The 27,383-nt window shown below is 34.8% G+C and overlaps 1 protein-coding gene across 2 annotated transcripts in view; it reads left to right on the top strand.

The window, feature by feature from the left end:
- Nucleotides 1-27,383, top strand: part of LOC150108495 (protection of telomeres protein 1-like) — a 492,786-nt gene that overhangs the window by 99,008 nt on the left and 366,395 nt on the right. For both annotated transcript variants that reach the window (XM_090415908.1, XM_090415909.1), the window contains exon 4: nucleotides 18,361-18,504. In XM_090415908.1, the coding sequence (XP_090272034.1) occupies nucleotides 18,361-18,504 (144 nt within the window). The remainder of the gene's footprint in view (nucleotides 1-18,360; nucleotides 18,505-27,383) is intronic.

The following is a 27,383-nucleotide window of genomic DNA, read 5'->3' as shown; positions in this document are numbered from 1 at the left end:
TTAAATAGACTGTATCTATTTTTATTCTATCTTCTATTATTCTTTCATTCCATAATTTATAATGTTTTAACTGTTTTGAAAGGGAGTTATGAATCCAAATCATGACCCCTGCTTGTGTTCTTTGGTCTCTGTCAACTCCACTGTATATCACATTAAAATTTTCGGTTCTCATCGTTCCTTTTAATTTCTTTTTTTGTTTCAGTGATTACTGCTATTTTAAAATTTCTTTCATTTAATATTTGGTCTAATTCTATGTCTTTATATGCTATTCCTCTTACATTCCAGTTTGCTATATGTATTATATTTTGTTGTTTCCATTTTCATTTTACCTTTTCCATTCCAGGATCGTTTTCCATAGATTCATTCCGATTACATTTTTCTGTCAGCTCATCATCATCATCATCATCAAATTCCTGCCATGTACCCTCAAGGGGTGTACAGGATATGACAGTACTACATGAAAAAATTACATCATTACTAACTTCCTATCTACAATTTTCCTCCAAATCAGTCTGTTACTTGTCAAGACTCCAACATTATCAGATCTTATATTTCTATCGTCTAAGGCACTTTGTACCATATCAATCCACCTATATCTTGGTCTTCCTCTGGGTCGTTTTCCTGCCAACCTGGCAGAGAACACTTGTTTTGCTAATCTTTCCTCTCCCATTCTATTTAAGTGACCATACCATCTGAGATTAGCTCTGCTAACGCATTCCTGGATGCTGACAATGTCAAGTTCTTTCCTAATATCCTCATTTTTAATATGATATTGCCATTGATGCCATCTGTTCACGCCTCTAATCTTTCTCAGGACTCTCATATCTGCAGTCTCTAGTCTTTGGTCAAGTGTTTTACTTCTGACCCAGCTCTCAGATCCATAAGTTAAAATTGGTTTGAACACAGTCTTGTATACAGCTAATTTAGTGTTCCGACTAATTTCTTTCTTATTCCATATGAATTTATTCAATTGACTTCCCACGATACCAGCTTTGCTGATTCTGTTGTCTATTTCTATATTTAGTTTACCATCTTCAGTAAAAATTGTGCCTAAGTAGCTGAAATGTTTTACTTGTTCCACAGGTTCTCCATTCACAACACAGTTGACATTTTCAATGATTCTGCCTATTTTCATTGTCTTTGTCTTTTTATTGCTGACCTTCATACCATATCTATTACAACAGCTATTCAATTTAGTCAGAGAATCTTGCAGACTTGTAGCGGATTTATTTAGAAGTATAACATCATCCGCATAAAGCAAAGAGCTGACATTAACATTTCCAATTTTGATATCAGGTTTAATACCACATTCCTTCATAATGTGATCCATATAGATAATGAATAACAGAGGGGATAATGTACATCCTTGTCTCACACCAGATTTAACATTAAACCATCTTCCTGTACTTCCTTCAATTCTAACTGCTGACTCACAACTCAAATAAAGACTAAGTATTGCTTGATATAATGCCCCATTGACACCATATAACTGCAGCGTATTGAATAGCTTCTCTCTTGGCACCTTGTCATATGCCTTTTCCAAATCGACAAAACTTATATACAGATCTTTGTTATATTCCCATGCTTTCTCGACTATTTGTCGTAAAGTGAAGATCTGATCCTGACAGCCTCTATTTGGCCTGAATCCAGCTTGTTCTTCACCAAGCTTTTCTTCCACAATTCTTCTCAACCGTTTCTCAAGTATACTTGCATAGATCTTGCCAGGAACACTCAGTAGGGAAATACCTCTGTAATTCTCACATTCAGTTTTATTTCCCTTTTTATATATGGGTACTATGAGAGCTCTACTCCAATCATCGGGAATTCGTCCCTCTGTCCAGGCTTTCTGAACTATGCAGTGCAGCCACTGTAAGACTCTTATACCACCATACTTCAGCATTTCTGGTCGAATATCATCTACTCCTGCTGCCTTTCCACATTTCAAGCCTTTGACGGCTTTTTCTACTTCAAGTATGGATATGTATTCCTGACTGCATGCCTGGTCAGTGTTTTTTATCACTGTGCTGTCATCACTGCTTGTTTCATTTAGCAGTTTTTCAAAGTAATTACTCCATACTTCAAGGATATCTTTTTCTCCTGTTTTCATTTCACCTTTATCATCTCTAATTCCTTTTACAGCACTCTTTCCTCCATTCCTAAGCTTCTTCAACAACCTCCAGAATATTTTGCCACCTTCTTGATATTTATTTTCTATATTCTTGCCAAAGTCCTCCCATGACTTTTGTTTAGCTAGTTTTACACACTGTTTAGCTTTCTTACATTTGTCTCTGTATTCTGTAAGAGTAAAAGCTGACTTATTTGCCAGGAACTTTTGATATGCTTTCTTCTTTTCCTTCACTGCCTCTTTAACTTCCTGTGTCCACCAGGGAGTTCTGATTTTTTTATCTTTGCACACAACCTCACCACATGCCTCTCTGGCAGAATCAATCAATATTTCCTTCAGAGTTTGCCACTGAATCTCCAAGGTTTGATTCCTGTTCTCAAACTCTTTCATTTTCTTTTCAATAATATTTCTGTATTTTAGTCTACAGTTTACATCTGAGAGCTGCTCAACTTTTATTCGCTTTAAAACTTTCTTACATGTTATTCTTTTGAATATGAAATTCAATTTTATCCTGCTCAAGACTAAATAGTGATCACTTCCAATTTCAAATCCTCTGTACACTCTGGTGTCCTGCACCAGGGAGAAAACATCACTATCAACAATAACATAGTCAATGAGACTTTTCTTATTCCTAGCCTCTTCTCTCCATGTGAATTTGTGCACATTTTTATGTTGGAACATGGTGTTCGTAATAACCAGTCCATGTCCTGAGCAGAAATCCAACAGATATTTGCCATTATTATTAGCTTTGCTCTTTTCTCCAAATTTTCCCAAAATATTTTTGTATGTCTCACAATCATTTCCTACTCTACTATTTAGATCCCCAACAAGGACCAACTTTTCCTTTTTCATTGTGTCAGTTGCTTTTTCTAAAGCCTCAAAAAATTCCTCCACTTCTACCTTAGTAGAACCTTCTGTGGGACCATAGGCACAAATAAGTCTCATTGTCCAGTTCCCCATTCTCATATTTGCCCACATTACTCTACTTGAGACTGACTGCCATTCAAGAAGATTAGCCTCGTATTTTGTGTTGAATACTATGGCTACTCCTTCTTTTCCTTGATTGTTATTGCCTGAATATAACATTTTGTATTTATTGCTCAGAAAGATCTCACCAGTTTTGGTCTTTTTTGTTTCAGTCACCCCTATTATGTCGATCTGGTACTTATCTAATTCCTCAGCTAGCTCCATTTCTTTGCCATTCAGGCTTCTTACATTGATAGTACCGATCTTTAACTCTGGTGATGTTGAGTTGGGGTTTGTTTTCAGATTTGTTCCAGTAGCTGACTTTTCGCTGTTCGCCCTGGTTCCCTGGCGAAAACAACGGGGGCCTTGTTTAACCGGGCGACGCCCCAGCCAGCATGAAATTTTGTCATGTTGTACCATCATTCTATATTTTGGTTTAACCAATAAGAATACAATTTGGTCGGCTAAATCCCAAATTGCCAGCCCATCCTCGTCCGTTCAGTATCCAAGTAGATACCCAACAGGGTGCACCACGAGAAGGTGAGGATTGGACATTAGGTCAGAAGCCCTGGTCGGTTCTCCGCATTCCTTTAAAGGCTATGTGGAGGTCTCCTCTCAGTTATACAGCTTTGACCCTTAAGCACCCCTTTTTCTGTCAGCTTTAAAGTAGAATTATGTTCTCCATGTCAGGTGACTAGCCTGATGATGGAATAGTTCAGTGGTAGCGCTTCTGAACTAGCCTTCTTCCAAATTTAAACCCATTGGATGAATAGGTTATATTGAAGGGGAAAGAGTAGATTATTGGAGAATAGTGTAGATTATAGGAGAATAGAGTAGAATTATAGTAAAGGTTTATAGAGGGGACATAGTTGTAAGGCCAGAAATGGAAAGACCCCATGGCCCTCGAATACTCTAATAGCATAAGGGTCATAAAATAAGAAGAGTTGGCTGAATAGGCCTTATAGGAAAGATTAAAGTGAGTGGATCTTCCTCAAAGTAGAAGAAGAAGATAGATCCAGTTAGGGGTCCATGGGAGTGCCACTTCCCTTACAATCAAGATGATTGCCCTATTATGGCCCTGTTGGTCCATGAATCCTTATTCAGTATATTCGGACCACCCCACCATACATATACACACATGATGGGCTTCCCTATACGCCACTCAGGGGACGTGCTCTCTAGGGGTTGCAGGGTCCCCCAAAACTGACAAATGTTAAAATAGAACTTAACTATGAAATTTTATTAAATTTCATCCAGATAGAGCAGAATTACTAATCTTCTTCTTCATATAGCTTCCTCAGTGAGAGGGTGCAGCACCATGTCCTTCCATTTCACTCTGTTGGTGGCTTTCCTTTTTGTTTCTGCATAGCCATGTGATCATGTCCATGATCTTATATCTTCATGCCATGTCCTTCGTTTTTTGCCTCTTGATCCTTTTCCCATAATTTTTCCTTCTAAAACTGTTAATATCCTCTGTCCTGCTGAACCTCTCAGTACATGTCCTGCCAATCTCATCTTTCTCTGGATCATTTCCTGTAATAAAGATCTCTGTGTTCTCATTCTCTGTAGGACATTTGTATTTGTCACATGTTCTGTCCATGGGATTTTCAGAGCTCTCCTATAGCACCACATTTCAAAGGCATTATCTGTTGCCTTATTCTCTTCTTTAATATCCAGGTCTCACTTCCATATGCGAAAATTGGTCACACTAATGTTCTTATCATTCTTTTCTTTGTCTCGATACTCACAGAACTTCTGAGCAGATCTTTATTTTTCCAGAATGCATCTTTAGCTATGGCTGTTCTTATTTTTATTTCTTTATCTTGCTTTCCATCTGCAGTATAGTAGGTCCCTAAATATTTGTATTCTGTTGTATGTTCAATTTTCATATTGTTTATGAATATTTCAGGCTCAGATCTGCTTTCTTTTGAGATTTTCATAAATTTTTTTTTTTTTTTTTTTTTTTTTCATTAATATCTAATCCAAATTCTTTACCTTCAATTAGTAGCTGCAGTAATTTGATTAATTTGTTTCTGTTTTCTGCTATTAGAATGGTATCATCAGAATATCTAAGATTGTTGTATTTTATACCATTGATACTAATTCCTGTTTTTTGTTTTTCAATCTTTTTCATCACTGTCTCACTATAGATATTAAATAGATTTGGTGAAAGGATACAATCTTGTCGAACTCCTCTTTTTATTTTCACTTCAGAAGTCTCAGAGTTAAACAGCTGCATTTTCTGTTTGGGTAAATTATTTTTATAATCTTAAGTACATGATCTTCTATGTCTAATTTATCTAATATATTGGACATTTTATTATGTTTTACCTGGTCAAAAGCCTTCTGAAAGTCTATGAAGCATATGTAAATGTTCCTATTTCTTTCAAGTGATCTTTCTATTAGTATTTTTAGTTCCAGGATAGCATTAATGGTTCCCATTCCTCTTCTGAAGCCTTTCTGTTGTTCACTCAATTCACTGCTTATGGCTCTTTCAGTTTGTTTGTTAACGAAGGTTAAAATAATTTTAGATGCATGAGATATTAGGCTCACAGTTCTGTAATCCTCCCAATTTTGTGCGTTATGTTTCTTTGGAATTGGTATGCAGATAGATGTTGTAAAAACTTCAGGTAATTGTATTGTTTTATAGATGTCCTGAATGGATTCCACTAAATAGTTGTTATTATTGCCAGTCAAAGCTTTCAGCAGCTCAGCCAGAATATTATCACACCCAGGGGATTTATTATTAGGAAGATTCTTAATTACATGTTCTACCTCCTTTCTTCTGGGTAGAGTGGTATGTGTTGTTACGTTTAACTTAAGGTGTCGTGAATCATCTAACATGTTACCATTATCATCATCATAAAGATCTGATAAGTACTCCACCCATCTTCCATTTATCTTTTCCTTATCAATGAGTATGTTTCCATCTTTGTCCTTGATGTTATTAGACTGTGTGCATTTTGTTTTTCCATTAAGTTCTTTCACTTTCAGGAATGCTTCTCTGGTTTTGTTCCTATTTTGTAATTCTTCTATCTCAGTGCACTGCTTATTTATCCAGTTTTCTTTCAGTCTTTTACATAACTGTTTGATTATTTTATCCAAAGTTTTATATCTTAACTTTTCTTCTTCATTTGCTCCTCTTTTCCATGTTCTTCTTTCATCAATAAGGTTGATTACCTCTTAAGTTATCCATGGTTTTTTTCTTTCTTTCTTCTTGTTTATTGATGGTTTTTAGCAGATGTTATGATAGCTGCTTGTAGTCTATTAAACTGAGAGGGTTCATTTTCGTGTTGCAACTGTGCAGACAGCAATTCTGAAATATTTTCATTAAATTTTGATTTTATAATCGGATTTTGTACCATTTGCAGATCCCATTTTAGTGGTTGACTTCTTTTAAATTTTATTGTTTTCAGGCAAATATTCATCTTCATTAAGACCAGTCTATGATTAGATCCATATTCCGCACTTGGCATCACCTTTGAGTTCCGTATTCCATTGAAGTAACGTTTACTGACTACAATATAGTCTAATTGATTTTTGTATCTTCCATCTGGACTTTCCCATGTGTATCTTGTTGTTGGTTTTTGCTCAAAATAAGTGTTAGTTATGATGAGATTGTGCTTGTTACAGAAATCAATCAGCTTTTGTCCTCTCTGATTCCAAATTCCTAGTCCAAATGGACCCACGTGTGTAGATGTTCTCTCTGATCCAACTTTTGTGTTCCAGTCACCCATAGCACAAATAACTCGATCTTTCTTGCCTCCGACTTCCGTTATACACCATTCTATTTCATCATACATGATATCTATTTCTGCTTCCTCATTTTGTTCTGTAGGTGCATATATTTGGATGATCAGCATATCTCTAAGTTTAGATTTCACTAGAATTGCCATTACTCTATCTGATTTTTTGATTATATGGATAATGTTTTTATTAGTTTTCTTCTGTACAATAAACGCTACACCTCTTCTTGATATTTCACCACCTGACGTATATATTTTATATATCTTGCCATTTGGAAGTTTCGAACTCAAAATCTGATGATCCTTTCCAAAAAGTTTCACTTATTCCTAGTATACTAATATTCAATCTCTCCATCTCTCTCATCACATTAGCCAATTTCCAGCATTTATTCAATTCTCTTGCATTCCAAGTAGCAACATTCAAGCAATTTCTGCATCGAGTTTCTTTATAGCAGTCATGGACTGACGATACTGCAGGGCCTGCTATATCACCCTGACACCACTGTTCCGGGCTTATTGAGACTACCTGGGCTTTTATTCTTTTCTGTGTAGACATGATGCTTTACACAGCGGCATTTTTTACGGAATGGGCCGCCAGAACCATCCAACCCCCAATATGAATGGAGGACCACAGCTGTCGTTGGTTAGCGGGTCTCATGGACCTAGCCAGGAGGCCTACAAAGTAGTGCCACCGATCATCCCCCTCATCCACCACCGAGGGGATTGCGTGACAGCCCAGCGACCAGTATATTCAATATATTCAGACCACCCCACCATATATACATATACACACATACATGATGGGCTCCCCTATCCGCCACCCAGGGGACGCACTCTCTAGGGGTTGCAGGGTCCCCCAAAACTGACAAATGTTAAAATAGATCTTAACTATGAAATTTATTAAATTTCATCCAAATAGAGCAGAATTACTAATATTATTTCAAAATCTTTTTACGAAAATGTTATAATAAAAGTGATCTTGGAACAGACAACTTCTCTGTGCAGACAACTTCTTCAAATGTTACAAGTCAGAGAGTTATTGTAATATATAATTTTGACACATTGTTTCTTTGTAGTTCTGAATATAGTTCAACTGAAAAATGGAATGGTTCAACAAATTTTTGTAAAAATTTCAAATACTATATCAGAGCAAAATTTATTCCATATAACTGGTGTGTGTGTGTGTGTGTGTGTGTGTGTGTGTGTGTGTGTGTGTGTGTGTGTGTGTGTGTGTGTGTAACATAAGTAACATACTACTATTATTAATAATAATAATGTATCCTGCATAGTTCAGTTGGTATAAACGAAGCCCTTTATTTGAAAGACATGTTCAAATCCTGTCTATGACACGAATAATTATCAGTCCTCTTCAGCTGAAGACAAGTTAGCAGGCCTCATACAGGGTTTTCCCTCCAGGAAATAGACAAACCAGTTCCATGAACACACACACATTTACATACAGGAAACACTTATCAGACAAGAAAGACAATAGGAAACCATGTTGTTCTATAGTTATTCCTTAGCATTGTTGCATTGCTATCCCACCAACTATTAGGATGATGAGGGGAGGGGAATAATAATAACCATTATTATTATTACTACTAACAATAATAATAATGCACCTACTATTAATCATTAGTAGTAATAGGTGGCTTTAAATAAGAATGCAAAGGATTCCATGCAATTAAGTATCCATATCAATATAAAGATTTTTTTACATAATATTTTCCGGATTGTGTAAAACACACATAAAATACACAAAACACGTATATTGACTGAAACTTATGATTAAAAAAAAAAAATTACCACACACACACACACGCACGCACGCACGCACGCACGCACCATCTAATATATATAAAGGGGATATCATGCTAAGCTTGATAAAATAGATCACAAGTTAATCCAAACTACAGTTCTTATTGATAAGTACACTTCACTTCACATGCCCTAATTCATTTTTTAATGAACTTTTCATTCAATGATTTGTAGTTTTGACGGATTGTTGGTTTTCGATTAATTGCCTTTCAATAAATTGTGTTTTTGATTACTTGCCATTAGATGAATTCGTTTTTTTTTTGAGTAACTGCCTATCGATTAATTGCTTTTTTCAATTGACTGTCGTTCGATAAACTGTCTTTCGATAAATTGTTTTCGGTGAATTTTCTGGATACTAATATTCTGAACTTTACTTCTACAGAACTTGTCATAAAATCTAAAAAAAAGATAAATTAAACAAATCGCATCTTATCTGATCCCTAAAATTATGCTAGTGAAGAAGAAAGCTGAATCTGGACTATTCTTGAAAAAAAAAAACAGCTTCTTTATTTCTTCAGCAGAAACAGTTCTTTTTCTGGAAACCTCTTTTCTCTTACAAAATCTTGAAAATAACTGTCCTATTCATAGAGATATATTCTAGCATTCCTCTTTTAAAAACTTCAATATGAATTCATATTTATATTCCTATTCATTAGTTATTTCTATTCATAGTAAGAGATACAAACCCCAACTCGACATCAGCAGAGTTAAGATTGACACCATCAACATATGAAGCATCAAAGATAAAGAAATGAAGCTAGCAGAAGAATTGGATAAGTACTAGATTGACATAATAGGTGTTACTGAAACAAAGAAAGCAAAAACTGGTGATCTTCTAAGCAACAAATACAAGATGTTATATTCAGGCAATAACAATCAGGGAAACGGAGTACCTATAATATTAAACACCAAATATGAGGATAATCTTCTTGAATGGCAGGCAATATCAAGTAGAATAATGTGGGCTAATATCAAAATGGGGAACTGGACAATGAGACTTATTTGTGCTTATGGTTCCACAGAAAGTTCTACTAAGGAGGAAGTGGAGGAATTTTTTGAGGCACTAGAGAAGGCAGCTGACACAATGATAAAGGAAAAGTTGGTCCTTGTTGAAAATCTAAACAGCAGAGTAAGAAATGATTACTAGACATTTACCAATGTTTTGAGAAAATTCAGAGAAAACAGCAAAGCTAATAATAATGGTAAGTACATGCTATATTTTTGCTCAGGGAATGGGCTAGTTATTACTAACACCATGTTTCAACATAAAAATGTACACAAATTCTCATGGAAAGAATAAGAGGAATAAGGAAAGTCTCATTGTGACTATGTTATGTCAATGGTGATGTTTTCCTACTGGTTCAAGACACAAGTGTATGCAGAGGATTTGAAATAGGAAGTGATGACCATTTAGTGTTGAATAGGATAGAATTGAACTTCATATTGAAAAGAAGGATGTGTAAGAAAATTTTGAAACTAATCAGAGTTGAACAGCTCAGATGTGAACTATAGACTCAAATACACAAACATTATTCAAGAGAAACTGAAAGAGTTCGGAAACAAGAATCAAACCTTGGAGATACAGTGGCAAACCCTAAAGAAAGCTGATTGATTAAGCTAGAGAAGCATGTGGTGAGGTAATCTGTAAGGACAGAAAAATCAGAACCCCATAAGTGACTCAAGAAATTAAAATGTAGTCAAGGAAAAGAAGAAAGCATATTGAAAGTTCCTGGCAAGTACATCAGCTTATGCTCTTAGAGAATACGGAGAAAAATATAAGAAAGCAAAGCATTGCGTAAAATTAGCTAAACAAAAATCATGGGAAGACTTTGGTAAGAACATTCAAAATGAATATCAAGATGGTGATAAAATATGGTGGTGGAAAGGGCTCAGTACTGGGACCTATATTGTTCAACTTTTATACCAATGATATTGTCAATGGATTACAAGGGGACATTCAGTCCCCTTGTAATCCATTTGTTTGCGGATGATGTGAAGCTGGGAAGAGGTTATCAGTAATAATAGTGGATGTGGCAGCCCTGCAAGAGGATTTGAATAAACTAGACAGATGGGCAAATGAATGGGGGGTATCGGTTCAATGCAGCAAAATGTAAAATCTTGAGGTTTGGGATCCATTAATGGGAGGATGCATACTCGATTGGAGAAGCTGTACTGGAGGAGGTAGGGGTGAGGATTGATAGAAATCTGGGGGTAAGGATTGATAGAAAACTGAAATTCAGGGAGCATATTGCAAAGGTGATGAGGGTAACTCAGAGGATCGCTGCAATACTGAGAAGGACGCTGATTTGCAGAGATAAAAGAGTTATCATTCTGTTGTATAAGACCCTGATCAGACCACACAGATTATATTTGAGATATTTGGGCCATCCCTGGAAGTTACGAAAGGAGGCTGTGCGCAAGAGGGTGAGGAGTGGTTTCTTTGTGTGGAGGGTGGTTGAACCTTGGAATGCATTGCCTGAGAGAGTGGTTGGAGCAGAAACGGTCAATGGGTTCAAGGAGTGGTATGATAAACTTTGTGTTTCCTAAAAACGACCTCCCATGATGAGGCTTTTGACCCCATGGAGGCCTGGATGATGATGATGATAATAATAATATTCTGGAGGCTATTGAAGAAGCTCAGAAACTGGTGAAAGAGTACTGTAAAAGGAATTAGAGATGACAAAGGGGACTTCAAAACTGAAGATAAAGATATTTCTTTATGTATGGAGTAATTACTTTGAAAGATTGCTAAATGAAACAAGTAGTGACAGCATGGTGGTAGAAAACACTCAACAGGAATGCCATCTTGAATATATCTGTACTTGAAGTAGATAAAGCTATCACAAACCTGAAATTTGGAACAGGAAGCTGGAGTAGATAATTTGATCAGAAATGCTCAAATATGGAGGTATAAAAGTTTTACAGTGGCTGCATTGCATAATTCCGAAAGCCTGGTAAGAGGGCAGAATTAAAGGAAATAAAACTGAATGTGATAATTACAAATGTATTTCTCTGCTGAGTGTTCCATGTGAGATTTATGTACTTGAGAAACAGCTAAGTAGGATTGTGGAAGGGAAGCTTGGTGAAGAATAAGCTGGGTTCAGGTGAAACAGAGGTTATCAGGATCAGATTTTCACTTTAAGACAAATAATTGAGAAATCATGGAAATATAAAAGGATCCATATTTAAGTTTTGTAAATATGGAAAAGCCATATGAAAAGGTGCCAAGAGGAAAGCTGTTCAAAACACTCCAGTTATATGGTGTAAATGGAACATTATATCAAGCAATATGTAATCTCTGTTTGAGTTGTAAATCAACAGTTAGAACTGAAGGAGGTACAGGAAGATGGTTTGATGTTAAGTCAGTTGTTCTACACATATGTACATTATCTCTCCTGTTATTTATTATCTATGTGGATCACACTATGAAAAGTATTAAATCTCATGTTGAAAATTGGAAATGTTGATCACAGCTGTTTACTTTATGCAGATGACGTTATACTTCTAAGTAAATCCAGTACAACTATAAGATTCATTGACTAAATTGAATAACTGCTGTAATAAATTTGGTATGAAAATCAGCATTAAAAAGACAAAGACATTGAAATTGGGAAAAAACATTGAAAACATCAACTGCATCCTGAATGGAGAACCTATAGAACAAGTAAAGCATTTCAACTATTTAGGTACAATTTTTAGTGAAGATGGCAAATTAAATTTGGAAATAGAGAGCAGAATTTGCAAAGCTTGTATGATAGGAAGTCAACTGAATAAATTTATATAGAATAAGAGAGAGATTAGTCAAAACAGTAAACTAGCTATATACAAGATAGTGTTCAAACCAATTTTAACTTATGGATCTGGGAGCTTGTTTAGAAATAAAACTCTTGATCAAAGACTGGAGACCACAGATATGAAAGTCTTGAGAAAGATTAGACAGCTGAACAGATGGCATCAATGGTAGTATCATATTAAAAACAAGGATATGTTAGGAAAGAACTTGCCATTGTTAGCATTCAGGAATGTGTTAGAAGAGCTAATCTTAGGTGGTATGGCCACTTAAACAGAATGGAAGAGGAAAGATTAACTAAACAAGTGTTCTCTGCCAGAATGGCAGCAAAAAGATCCAGAGGAAGACCAAGATGTAGATGGATTGATAAAAAGTGCCTTAGAAGATAGAAACATGAGATCTAATAATATTGAAATGTTGACAGATAAGAGGCTAATCTGGAGGAAAATTGTTGATAGAAAGTTTGTAACTTATCATGTAGTACTATCATGAGATGCTGTATGGCCCATGAGGATATACGTCAGGAATAATGATGATGATGAGTAAGAGATATGAAAAGTTCAGAGTGAAAGTAAATTCCCAATTTCAAACACTGTCTAGCAGTCCTCGTTTAATAACTTCTAGAAAAATTGCACGAAAACATTCCTTTCTTCTACTTTTATCTTCAAGTTTGACAATCTTTCTCCTCTTCCTGTACAAAGGAAAAATGATTGAACACTTAAAATCAACTCTTGCTATATGTAATTCCTGAAACATCCAAGAAGTCATTGTTCTAATGGAACTTTTAATATTCTATGAACATTTCTCCTTCTTTGTGAGAAACTTTATTTATCGAGTTCCAAACTTCCTTTAATTTCTTTCACAACTGTTATCCCAGTTATCTTTATAACATAACAGCTAAATAACTTTTAAATTTCTTTTATTATGAGAGATTAATACTAATGAGCTTTCCTCTAACTCATTCCAAAAATACTTCCATATCTCTGCATATCAGTATCTCTTTTACTCATATAGCTGCCTCTTCATCTGTTTACTAGTTACCATGTTCCTTTCACTTATAGCATGCTCCAGTGTATATAAAATTTCCACATCAGTCATGAAGTGAGACAAACCGCCTGCCATTACGTGTTTATCTTAATGACTCTTTGCATGAAAGTGATTAAAATCTCAGTTTCAGTCAGTTAAATATTTTTAACTTATGAATTAATGTTTGTGTGTTTAAAATACATAATACTCATTTTGGCCAGGCTGAATTACAATTAGGTAAATTCACTTAGTTAACACGTTTGCTGCCAACTACGAGTATACTCATATGATGCTTACTGCCGGCAACGAGATTACTGTACTGACCTTGAAGAAGTGAAAATGATTGGCTTATGGAGCTAGCAGCAAAACTGTGTATACCCATAGATGGTATGTGCTGTGCACAAGCCAACTACGAGTATACTTATATGACGCTTACTGCCGCAACGAGATTACCATACTGACCTTTAAGAAGTGAAACTGCTCGGCGTATGGGAACAGACTATGCTGAAGTAGCGCGGAAGCGAACATGTTAAAAATTAGCGCTACATGTAAACTCTATATGTTAACTGTGCACAACTACTATATATAAATAATCAGTTGTACTTCTACACACTATATGCATTAACAACAGAAACTGATAATTTGAAAGAGAATATTTAAGTTTACATTTATTTAATTAAATAAAAATACTGTAGAACATCTACATTTGGCAACATATTTTTGCTATATTCAGCTTGCTCTATTTTTATTTCCAATCCAAGACATCCAAATTATCCTTATCCTCATCATAACATCTTTCTCTTCTTGATTCGTTTTGCAGGCACTCTTTCCTTCATTTGTAATCTTTCTTAATATTAAGTTGTGAAAACATTTTGCTGCCTTTGTATCACCCTTCTCAACTTGTTACCATGAATAAAGAATTGAATATCCTAAACCATTCTTATTGTCTACATATATATAGACTCTTCTAATGCTGCTTGTCAACTTGCTCATTCGAAGCTTATGTTTTCCTGATATTGAGAAAAAATGAAGTTTCGTCTGAAATTCTCGTAATTTATTCTCTACATATTCATGTACATTGTTACAGTTCTTGTATTGTGTCCTCAAAATTTTCTAGCCTACACATCTCGATGTGGCACAGATGTTTGTGATTATCTTTAGGCAGGAGATGAATTACATTTCCTAATGTGAGCTCATCATCCTGTTTATTGGAGACTTGAAGGGCTTGGAAAAAAGTTCCATTTAGTCTATAGAACAGGGTTTTCCAGTTTATGTAAAAAATAAAAATACAAACACTAAAAAATATATAAAATTAATAAAAAATAGATAAAAACATGCATTATTTTGGCCAGAGAGAAAAATCCATTGAATTACTGCTAAAGAAACAAAAAAGAAGTCACATGTGGCAGAAACATGGTTCAAAGCAGAACTCTTTGAACCATGTCCTGAATTCTGATGACGCTAACGATGAAAACTCTATCATTCATCCAGTCATATGGAAAAAATTGGAAAATATCTTTCATTACTATGATGAACTGGAAAGAAGAATTGTAGAATCTAAAGAAATCATCCTCCATTCAGTACATCTCGACACTTATCCCAGCTATAATCTCTCAGACTATCATTATGTTGCTACTCAACTTTGGCATTCACGAGACCTTGAACGCATGCACACACCCAACAATGAAGAGATACACAGAACAGCTTCAAACATTAATAAGTTAATGCTTTAACGTATATATTTTTTTCTCTTGCAATGTTTGTTGGTAGTTCCCTCAAGTTATGCACCCGAAGAAGACAAAACTAGTCGTGCAGTTTACTTAAAATAGTGTTCTATTTTTTTATCTCTCGGCTTATAGTAATTTAATCTGTTTCGAAAATATGTCTCTCAGCCAAGTAAATCAATTATATATTGCATTTTTTTATTTATTTTGTACATAGTCTAGATACCCTGCTCTAGAGACTAAACATGGAAGTTTTTCAAGCCACTTCAGGCATGCAATAAGCAGAGCAGTGATCTCACACTGGGCAGTGAAATTCTTTTTCCACCTAAAGACAATCACAAGCATCCATCCTCGTGGCAGGATTTGAAACCCACACAACCTGTTGGTTGGAGAGTGGATACATAAACCACTTGGCCAACCCAGGTGCTTCACAGTATAAGCATCAAGTTCAATAAATTAAAAGTAAATTTTAATTTATTGAACTTATTAATATTTCACTAGTTTTATAACCAGCATCTTCAGAAAAAGTTATAACTGTGAAAAGTACTGGTAATCAGCACTAACTAAACTGGATCATTAGAAACAAGTCAAATTATAACTGAAATAGAGCTGCTAAAGTCCTAACATGGCACCCTGTAACAGCCAGATAACCATAAAGTTAATTTTGATTAATTTATGGTTATCTGGTCTCAGATAATCAGTCATTCAGAGACCAGATCGCATTTGATCTGGTCTCAGAATGACTGTCTCCCAGATCTTTGGCAAATTAATGTAACTATACTTGTTGAGGTTTGGAGGAGTGCTTCATAGCAGATGCTGATTCTAAAAATAGTCTTTCAGACCTATAGCGACTTCTGTGTAATGCTGGTATCTTTCTCTATTTAATCCTATGTAAAGGAGCGTGCAGAGGATGGTCTGCTGGTTCTGACTTGCCATATAGATGATTGTGGATGTTAAGTAATCTACCAGTCTGTTCAGAGTATGCCAAACTGCATCTGCGAGGAACTGTATGTACTCTGCACTCCAGGATTTGCATGATGAAATTGATCTTCAGAAGAACTAATCTACTAATGTGAGACCGACATCCTGTTTATTGGAAACCTGAAGGACTTGAAAAAAAAGTTCCATGTTTGGTCTTTAGAACAGGGTTTTCCAGTTTATGTAAAAAATAAAAATACGAACACTAAAAAAGATATAAAATTAATAAAAAGAGAGAAAACATGACTTATTTTGACCAGACAGAAAAATCTATCGAATTACATCTAGAGGAACATAAAAAAGCTAGCTGAATGAGTGGTTTAAAAGTGGCATGGAGATTATATTTGTGGAGAACTTTAGCTATGGTTTCTGATATGCCTTTAATATATAGGATGGGAATAGTTTTGCTGTGATCCTGTGTGTTAGTTGTAGGAAGGATGGGGTGCATGTAATATTTTATCTATTTTATATGGGCTGTAGCGATTGGCTTCATTCATTCATTCATTCATTTCTTATGGTGATTCAACGGCTGTGAGCCCCTTTTACGGGGAGGTATGGCACCACTTCAATCCTCCCTATTTTTATCCGGGCTCGGGACTGGCATGGCTGACAATTCAGACCTATGGCTGGGGGGATTGTCTTAAGTATTCCTGACTATCCGTGTGTGTTCACGGGGCCGGTTTGCCTGCTTGCGGGATGAAAAAATCCCAGATAAACTGGGGGAAAAACCCTGCTATCCACTCCCAAGATCAGCTAACTTGGCTATGGCTGAGGAAGATCCTTAAGCTCCTCACGTCGTTGACAGGAATAGAACCTAGGACACTCCTTCCCCAGGCATATGGTTGCAAAGTGCATAGCCATTAGGCTAACCATGTGGACTAGCTATTGGCTGAAAACGTGCTACAAAGATCCTCAAGTTCAGTTCAAGTGACACAGCTCTTAAAACTGAGCCAAGGGACTTTTTGCAACACCTTATGAACACTCAATCAATCATTATCCTGAGTAATGAATCTATAAATGAAGTATATAGGCAGAAGTTAAATAATCATAATAATAAAGCTATATATGAAAAATTAAAAGAGCCTGTGTAGCTTAGTAGAAGTGGCGTTTGCACTCTACGGTGCTTGACCGCATGGAGAAAGGTTTTGGTAGTTCAAGTCTAGTCGCCGACTAGAGGAAATTTTTCTAAGCCTTTTTTCGACCGGTTCCCGAGTTAGTTGATCTCTGGCACGGGCTAGCGGTTTTTTTCTCTCGGAAACTTGGGTTTTTCGTCCTGTAAACTCAAGAAAATAGACCGTCGAACTCGCACTATTTTCAGACAAAAAAATATTGTGTTAAGGTTAGGGACCACGAGATGGTGGCACTAGCTTGCCGCCTTCTTCACTACGTACCGATGAATCAGTGATAGCCTTGGGCCAGCTATCTCTCTGATTGGCTACCAGTGCAGATTGAACTGCCCACTCAGTCTCCAAAAGTTAGATAGGGTAAACGTCCCAGCCTACTCCCTATATGGGAACAAATAGCTGTTAGCTGTTTTTTTTTTTGAAAAATTAAAGCACTGGTAATATATAAATTAAAGATACCAAGAAATTATATACTTGGTTTAATCCATTATCCAAGTGTAAGCAAACAAAGTTTGGCCCTAAAGTATCTTTCAGGACTGGGACAACTCATGTCAGAGGTGGTATAACTCCTCATCACCTGCCTTAGTATCCCATAATGCAAAGCACATCTCCTTGCAGACATGTATAATGCTATGCATTAAGGGAAGGGTCACCGCCCAGATCGGTGTCGACCTTTATTGAGGTCTCATGCAAGTTGCCCAAGTACTCTGAAAGATATTTCAGCTGCAAACTTTGTTTGCTTACACTTAGATAATAGATTAAACCAAGTATATAATTTCTTGATATTTTTAATTTATAATATAACCAAGTGAAAAACTTTCAATAACCACTGATAATATGGTTAGGTGCTATCCCTTTTTTTAATGTTCAGACCTATAATGCGTTATCAATTTCTTTAATTTATGATTTATTTGATTTCTAAGAATACATCTAAAATAAAACAGAGGTTTCACGATATGTTTTTATATAAATTTCATTTTTTTTGGCAGATTATATAAACCATTCATTTTTTTTAAACCAAAACTATTCAGATATGATTTGTAATAGATTTGGATCTTTACAGGGATATATTGCACTAACTGGTTTTACAGTTGAGGTGTTAGCTTGCTCAACCAAAGAACTAGAAACATGTCAGTTGCTTTCTGTTCAAGTGCTTGTCCAGCCATCATCTAAACTGATGACTCCTCCAGGAAAACCTGAAATATGGGTAGTGTATCTTTGACTATGTCTTTATATATAAGGCTATAACTCTGGTTTAGGAGTGTTTTCACTGCATTGTGTGTGTGTGTGTGGGGGTGGGTCCAAGCCAAACTCTCATTTTTTTTTAAAGTTGTTGTGTATGAATGCAAATGTTTTTCTGTTTGTCTGAGTGCTGTATGAACAGATGTGTGTGAGGAAATGCTCCTGCTTATCAGTTTGAAGGTAATTGTGACAATTATTTAATTTTATTTAAAAGATTTCATTTGATTCACTCTCATATACACAATTATCATTTCATCAAAATCCGCCTCCTTATATGTATATTAGGCCTAGTGGCTCATTACATTTGTATTAGGCATGGCCTATTATTATTTGAAAAATTTCAAGAATAAGGTGGTTAGCTTTATGCATCCCAGTGTGTCCATGGGCCAGTTTGCCTGTTCTGTGGGTACGAAAAATCTGAGTTTCCGAGTGAAAAAAACCCCCTACCTCCATATGAGACCAGCCAACTCACCTTTAGTCGAAAGAGATCAGATACAGGTTCCTCATGTCTTGGATGGGAATCGAACCCAGGTCTTTCCAACCAAAGGGTTTTGTCTATACTGACTGAGTTATGGAGACTCTTTCATCAAAATACTTAAATAAATTAATGCTTAAAGTAGCATAAAATTAAGTGAAAAATCATAATAGTACTGAATAATTTCTATGTTGTTTTATTTATTTACATTTATTACTTTTTTTATTATTCAATTCATAGCATACATATTATAGTATCATAGATTTCAGAGGCTTCAGTATTGTATTTCATTAAAGTATTCTACTGACATACTTACTGTAAAACATACATTAATTTATGTGAAGTTAAGTAATCTCTACCTCTTGACCTCATTGAGGCCATCATCAGAAGTCTAAACATATACTTGCAAATGGTGCAGAGGAATGGATTCATACCTCTCACACCTATTCATGGCCAAGAGAAATTTCCTATTGATAGTACTGGCCAATTTTGTTTCTTTTCATCTTCTTTGCTCTCTCATTGGTGTGTTTTATTACTATCCTGATATTCAGACCAACATAGCAGAAATCCAACACCCTGCTGCCATCTTTTGCTGAGCAGTACAACCCAGCTCTGTCAGCATACTGTTAATCATTTCCTCACTGTCTAAGCTTGTTTATTTTCACACATATCCAGCACAATGCTGCCTTGCACAACATACTTTCTTCCAATCTTCTTAATGAATGAGTACGTCTGCATAATAGTGGCATTAGCCTATTCAGCTGGCCTGGTTGGCCAAGTGGTTACCATACCCACTTTCCACCCAACAGGGTGTGGGTTCAAATCCTGCCATGAGCATGGATGTGATGTGTGTGATTATCTTTGCAAAGAAGAATACATATCAATATTTGAGGTAGATAAGCTATCAAAAAATTGAAATGTGGAAAGGCAAGTGGAGTATATGATATTCGACCTGCAGTGGCTACGCTGCATAATTCAGAGGGTTTGGTCAGAAGGTTGTATTCCAGATGATTGGAGTAGAGCTCTCATAGTTCTCACCTATAAAAAAAAATAAATAAATAAAGCTGAATGTGAGAATTACAGAGGTATATTTCAATAAGTGTTCCCAGTAAGATTTATACAAGCATACTTGAAAAGAAGTTGAGAAAAATTGTGGAAGAGAATTGTGAAAGAGAGAGGTTGCCAAGATCAGATTTTTACTTTATGACAAATATTTGGGAAATCATGGGAATATAACAAGAATCTGTATTTAAGTTTGTTTGATGTGAAAAGGCATTTTGCAAGGTACCCAGAGGAAACCTTTTCAAAACACTATAATTACATGGTGTAAATGGAACATTATATGGAGCCATATATAGTCTATGTTTAAGTTGTCAGTTAGCAGTTAGAATTAAAGGAAATACAGGAAGGGGGTTTAATGTTAAGTCAGGAGTAAGATAAGGTTTTAATATCAGATTTAATGCCACATTATGAAAGAAAGTGGCATTAAAACTAATATTAAAATTGGAGATAACAAACTTAGCTCTTTACTTTATGCAGATGTAAATTAAAGATTCCAAGAAGTTATATTCTTGGTTTAATCCTTTATCCAAGTGTAAACAAAGTTTGTATGTAAAGTCACTTCACAACTGGACTACTGTATATAGAAGCTAATGACCTCACATCATTTGCCTTAGTATCCCACAATGCAGTGTACATATCCTTACGGACATATACAATCCTTTGATATAATGATGGGAAAGGCCACTACCCTTTCGACCTTTGAGGTCTCAAATAAGTTTTGAGATCATTTCTGGATCTGGCTCCCACTGATGTGATCTCAATAAAGGTTGAAACCCAGTCTGTGTTTCAACCTTCACCCCCTTCCCATAAATCAGAGCATTATACATGTCTGTAAGGATATGTGCATTGCATTATGAGATACTAAGGCAATAGATGCGAAGTCATTATCTTCTATATACTATTAGCCCACCCATGAAGTGACTTCACATGAAAACTTTGTTTGCTCACACTTGGATAAAGTATTAAACCAAGAAACACTTGACCAAAGACTAGAGACCACAGATATAAGAGGAGTCCTGAGAAAGATTAGAGGCATGAACAGATGGCATCAGTTGCAAAAACGAGGATATTAGGAAAGAACTTAACATTGTTAGCATCCAAGAATGTGTTAGCACAGCTAATCTCAGGTGGTATGGTCACTTAAATAGAATTGGAGAGGAAGGGTTAGCAAAACAAGTGTTCTCTGCCAGGATGGCAGGAAAAAGACCCAGAGGAAGACCAAGATATAGGTGGATTGATACAGTAAAAAGTGCCTTAGAAGATAAAAATATAAGATCTGATAATGTTGGAGTCTTGACAGGTAACAGATTGATTTGGAGGAAAATTGTAGATAGGAAGTTAGTACTACATGAAAAACTTACATCATTACTATCATATCCTGTACACCCTCCCCCCTTGAGGGTACATATCAAGAATTTGATGACGATAATGATGATATAACTTCTTGGCTTCTTTAACTTATAGTATAACCAAGTGAAAAAACTTTCAACATTTATGCAGTTATGTTTAAGAATATGACATCATCATCTCCAGAGTTGTCTAACTCAATTGCATAACAGATGTAACAAATTTGGCATGAAAATCAGCAATTAAAAGATCAAATTATGAAAATATATGAAACTATAAAACATTTGCTATGCTAGATTTCCTCAAGTCTAGATACAGATCCCAGCTTACCGACATAAATTTAGAGGCAGAGCTACGATGCTCCTTGAGCATAGATATTAAGCCTAATTTTATGAAACTATGAAGGGATAGGCAGAACATAGTAAACTGCTGTTGCATTCTCAATGGAGAGCTTATAAAACAAGTGAAATATTTCAGCTATTTAAGCATATTTTTTTAAATATGGTGAATTAAGTTTGGAAATAGACAACAGAATAAGCAAAGTTGGTGTGGTGGGGAACCAGTTGAATAAATTTATATGAAGAAGAGAGAAACTAGCCAACATAGCAAACTAGCAGTATATACAAGACAGTGTTCAAACCAGTTTTAAGTTGAGGATCTGAGAATTGAGTCAGAAATAAAGCACTCGAATAAAGTCTAGCATTCAGAGATATGAGTGTTCTTTGAAAAATGAGAGGAGTGAACAGATGGCATCAATGGTAGAAGCATATTAAAATGAAGATATTAGAAAGGAACTTGGCATTGTTAGCATTGAAGAATATGTAAGCACAGCCAATCTAAGGTGGTATGGCCACTTAAATTTAATGAGTGAGGAAAGGTTAGCAAAACAGGTGTTTGATCTCAGTTTGCAGGAAAGAGACCCACTGGAAGACAAAGGTTTACGTACATTGATTGTTACAAGTGCCTTAGAAGCATAAAATGTTAGATACCACAAGTAATAGACTAATTTGGAGGAAAATTGTTGATAGGATATTAATAATATAATGTAAACATAATCATATAGTGCTGTTGTAAAAGTTTGAACACCCAATCCAGAAATTGATGATGATGACGACTTATGCTAGTCATTGCTAATACTATATTCCAACATAAAGTTGTACAGAAATCACATGGAAAGAAGATAAAAGAATCAAGAAAAGTCCCATTAACTATTTGAGATGAAATATGATTATTGAAGTTTTTCATGAAGCTCCCCTATTTATTAATCAATATAAAATAACACGCTTATTTTGTTTGGGTGCATCCCTAAGTTTTGAACTCGCTGGCTTATGCCTGTGATTTAGTGATTAAAACTATGAAAACTGCATTAAGTTACCCTTATTAATATGAGGGTGGTCTGAAAAGTTATTGACCTAACAATGAAAAAACATTTATAATTTCCAAATTATTTTTATTGTTCAACATAATCTCCCTTAAGACTAATATATTTATCCCAGCGATGCTCCAGCTCTATTATCCCATCCCTCTAGTGGTTCTCAGTAAGATCTGCAAAATATCCCTCTATAGCTGCAATCACCTCATGATTTGAAGAAAAATGCTGACCAGTGAGGAAGAGTTTTTAGTTTTAGAAAGAGATAGAAGTCAGAGGGAGCCAAATCTGGGGAAATAGGATGGTAAGGTGCACAATAGGGTGGTAAAAAAATAAGGTGCACTATATTCCAATTCATAGTGCAAATCCCTTAATTTTCCCATTGCTGAAACACCTTTGTGCATTGCCCTGATGAAAGATGATTTTTTTCTTCTGCAAACCAAATCTTTTCTCATGAATATTTCCATCTGGTCTGGTTAAAAGATCGGAATAATGTTCCACAGTTATTGTTTTACCCTTTTCAAGATATTTAATAAACAGAATGCATAAATAAAACATGTTTATGCCATGACCTTTCCTGCTGATGGAACTGACTTTGTATTCTTTTGGCACTGAACATCCGGCTTCTGTCCACTGTTTTGACTGCTGTTTGGATTCTGGTGTGTAATGGTGAATCCAATTCTCATCCATAATAATAAATCGATGCACAAAATCCATTTTATTCTTGTTAAAATGCTTTAAGCACTGTTCAGAGATTTTCGTGCAATTCCTTTTTTGTTCTACGCGGCACCCATCTTGTGCAATGCTTTTTCATTTACAATTCTTCATGCAAAATATATCCTACACTTTCTTTTGAAATGCCTATAATCTCAGCAATTTCATGCACTTTGACTCGCTGGTCATCCAATACCATATTGTGCTTGATCAATGATTTCTTGTTGTTACACTTTTTGGACGTCCTTCACGTGGATCGTCTTCAAGGCTGGTATGGCCATGTTTAAACTCGGCAGCCCACTTCTTAATTATCTAAAAAGAAGGAGAAGAGTGCCCATAAATTTTTAAGAACTCTGCTCCTTCTTTTTAGATTTTTTTATTTTTGAATGAATTTCTTTTGGTGTTAAACCTTCTTTTACAAAGAATTTTATAACTGCATGATACTCGATTTTATCCATTTCAAGGGATACAGACAACACTTTTGCTTCAGACAGATGTATAAAATAAACTACTTGATAGATTGGCTTGCAATTTCACATGGATGCTTATGACAGATGTACCAACTTAGAAAAAAAAATCTTGCCGATAGTGTTGCCATCTATGGTCGAGGCCGAGAACTTTTTAGACCACCCTTGTGCATAATGTATTTTTAAATTAAAAGCATACCTTGAAATTGTATTAAGGGTGGAACTTCAGTACTTCTATCTTCATAAACCTGATAATTTAGCTGAGACAGTATATTGATAAAATATCTTAGACTTAAAAAGGGAGCCAAATTACCATAAAAGAATAAATTAAAAATGATAAACTGTGAAGGCTTAAAAATAAAGGTTAAGAATAATTTAAAACAACAGAAAAGGATGAATAAATAAAAATTATCTCATAATTATGGTTTATGGGCCTTTTCGATGTGGCATCATCTTCAGAATTATGAAGAGTTCTCTCTTGAGGGAAGGAGATGAAAGTTTTTCATTTTTCTTTTACCTTTTTTCACCAGTCTCATTCTGCTGAACAATCAAAAAAGACCAGTTGAGATTAAAATCCAGAGATGACTAGTACACAGGTTGTTAGCTTTATTTAAGTTTCTGACTCGAGTTGGTCTTCTCTTTGTAGGATCGCTCTCCAGTCATCCCTGCAGTTGATCATAAGACCACAGTGAACCAATAGGATCAAACTGTGTGAAAAAAACCTCTCATAACAAAAATAGATAGAAATTTATTTCTCTCATGTTAGTATTACATGATGGGGTGTTCTATACCACCTAACCAAAAATTTGGTATCTCCTAGAATGCATCTTTCTGGATATAAAAATTGTCAGTTGAACAATAAAATTTCCATGATACAATACTGTAAAAAAATGTATGTCATATTGCTCGTTTTCAAAGCCATGATTTTTAATATAATAAATCATAATTTAATTCTCATTAATTATAACAATCAAAATTCTCTTTCCATTACTGACAGATGTTTTTGTATGTGTTTGTGGAGAGAAGTATTGAAGAAAAAAAAACTTTCAAATATACAAGGCAGGAAGGCAGTGTAGAATACATGTTCTACTGTTTCCAGTCTGCAACAGATGTCACAGGTTGAATATTCAATGTTTAAGTACCTCAGTTTGATGGTGCTTACTGGAAGATGACCATATGCAATTTTCTCCTTCCTATTAAGGTATCCTTGAAACTTCAATAAGTTATTAAACAGAGTGTCATTGTTAGTATCCTACTGTGGAAGTTTATAGCAGAAGAGGATAAAGATTTCCTTGTACGAAGTTCTGCTGTTATTAATGGAAAGAATGTCAGTTTTAGAATGCTGTATTTAAGCACAATGCTGTAGTATTCAATAACAATCTCAGCTCTTGGGGGCCATTGTAGTCAATGGTAGGAAATGAAAACTCAGATAGTATCAGAGAAGATTTGAACAATGTTTGATTTGTCTGCAATATTTTATGGAATTTTGAGGCTGTATTGCTTAAATAGCAGAATATTAAATTAACATATTTATATTATAATATAATAATTAAAATATTTATAATGAAGATTATTAACACACAATGAAAATTGCAACTTAGGATGTAAGGAACATCGCACACAAAGAATAAGAACCTGATGAAAACTAAACCAAGCCAATGTAAACATGTGCACTAATGGAAACAAAGCAAAAAAGTTACCAAAGAAACAAATAACTATATACAAATCATCAGAGTAAGAAAGAGAAAAAAAAAGAGAGAAAAGGCAGATATAATGATAATGATACATAAATCTATGAAGAACAATATTGTGTATTATAATTACTGGACTGAAAGACTAATAGAAATTAGATTCAAAACATTAAGAAGTCATAACAATAATCAGAGCATGTGCACCAAAAGAGGGAAAAGAAGAAGATAGTAATAGCTTTTATAAAGTACTGCAGAAATTCATATTCAAACAGATTATTTACTGCTAGCAGGGAATTTAAATGCCAGAACAGGAAAAATACAAAACAAAGATGGTTAGATTTGGTGAATATATATGTAATCAAAATGGATACAAACCGTGAAATTTGTCAATTCTTTCTTTTAAGGTTACATGGTAGTCAGCATTCATAGTGAAGAATTTATGGAGACAAAAACACCCATTGGAGTAATTACTTTATTTATAATTAAGAAAATAACACTCAACATTTTTACCTCTGCATCCAAGGTCATCATCAGGAAAATGTATATATGCACAGGAAACAAGCTACATGACACTACCTTTGTAGTGTCGTGTAGTGTCATTTAGTTTGTGTCCTGTGCATATGTGTTTTCCTTATGATGACCTTGATACTGAGGTCGAAACTTCGTGTTATTTTTTTAATTATAAATAAAGTAATTACTCCAACGTATGTGTTTTTGTCTCCATAAATTATTCACTATGAATGTGAAATTTTGTCATTTATTATATGAGAATGATGAACTCGGTATTTGAACATAAAGAAATACATAAATATTTATGATCAGCCAAAGGATGTAAATTGGTTATTGAAGAAAATTAGCTTAGTTATTCATAGATATATCGAGGCTTTGAATAAAACTTTGATCATTATATGGTATTGGAAAAAATTTACATAAAACCAAAAGGCTAAAAATAAAGTGAAAAATTGCTATCGACCAAGTTACAAAATTTCTTTATTACAAGATCCCCATGTTAGGACAATCTCAAAAATTAAAAATAGAAACTACACGTGAATCAAATGACATAGAAGAGGAATTGAAAAATCCGAGACAAAGCCTGACAAAAAATAGTAACAGAAAGCTTAGGAATAAAGAGCAAATGAAATAAAAAAAGAGGACTAAGACACTGGAACAAAGAAATAGAAAAGATATAAAAAAAAAACAGTTACCAAGAAATGGCTAAATTCCTAAACAATAGAAGCAGAAATAGTTCAAAAGAAACAATGCAATTGCAAAATGAGAAATAAGGAAGAAACAGAGAGAGAGAGAGAGATGGAACAATTTTCTAACAGAACTAGAAAATTATATATCTAAGCCACAACCAAAAACCTATAAAATAATAAAAATACATGTACAAAGAAATAAAAGAAAAGGTTAAAATATAAACAGTAGGTTTTGAAAAATGGTTAACTTATTTTCAAAATATCTGTTATTGTGTGTTAGCTACATCAAAAGATGATTTACAAAGATCAGTAAAATCATTAAATGAAATTTAAGAACAATATGAGAATATCTAAAACAAAGACAAAAATAATGGCTTTCAAAGAAGATAATCCAATATTGAACAAGTTCAATGACATATTCCCAAAGTTTTAAAGAAACAATCAAGGCATTCCCAAAGTTATATAGTTTTTTACTATATAAAATTATATTAGTATGGAATAGTATAAGATTTGGTATACA

The sequence above is a fragment of the Typopeltis vanoorti genome, chromosome 3 (genome assembly GCF_054136105.1).
Source record: "Typopeltis vanoorti isolate ZY-2024b chromosome 3, IOZ_Tvanoo_1.0, whole genome shotgun sequence".
Lineage (NCBI taxonomy): Eukaryota > Metazoa > Arthropoda > Arachnida > Uropygi > Thelyphonidae > Typopeltis > Typopeltis vanoorti.
The sequence above is the reverse complement of the archived record's forward strand: the minus strand, read 5'-3'. Positions and strand labels throughout refer to the sequence as shown.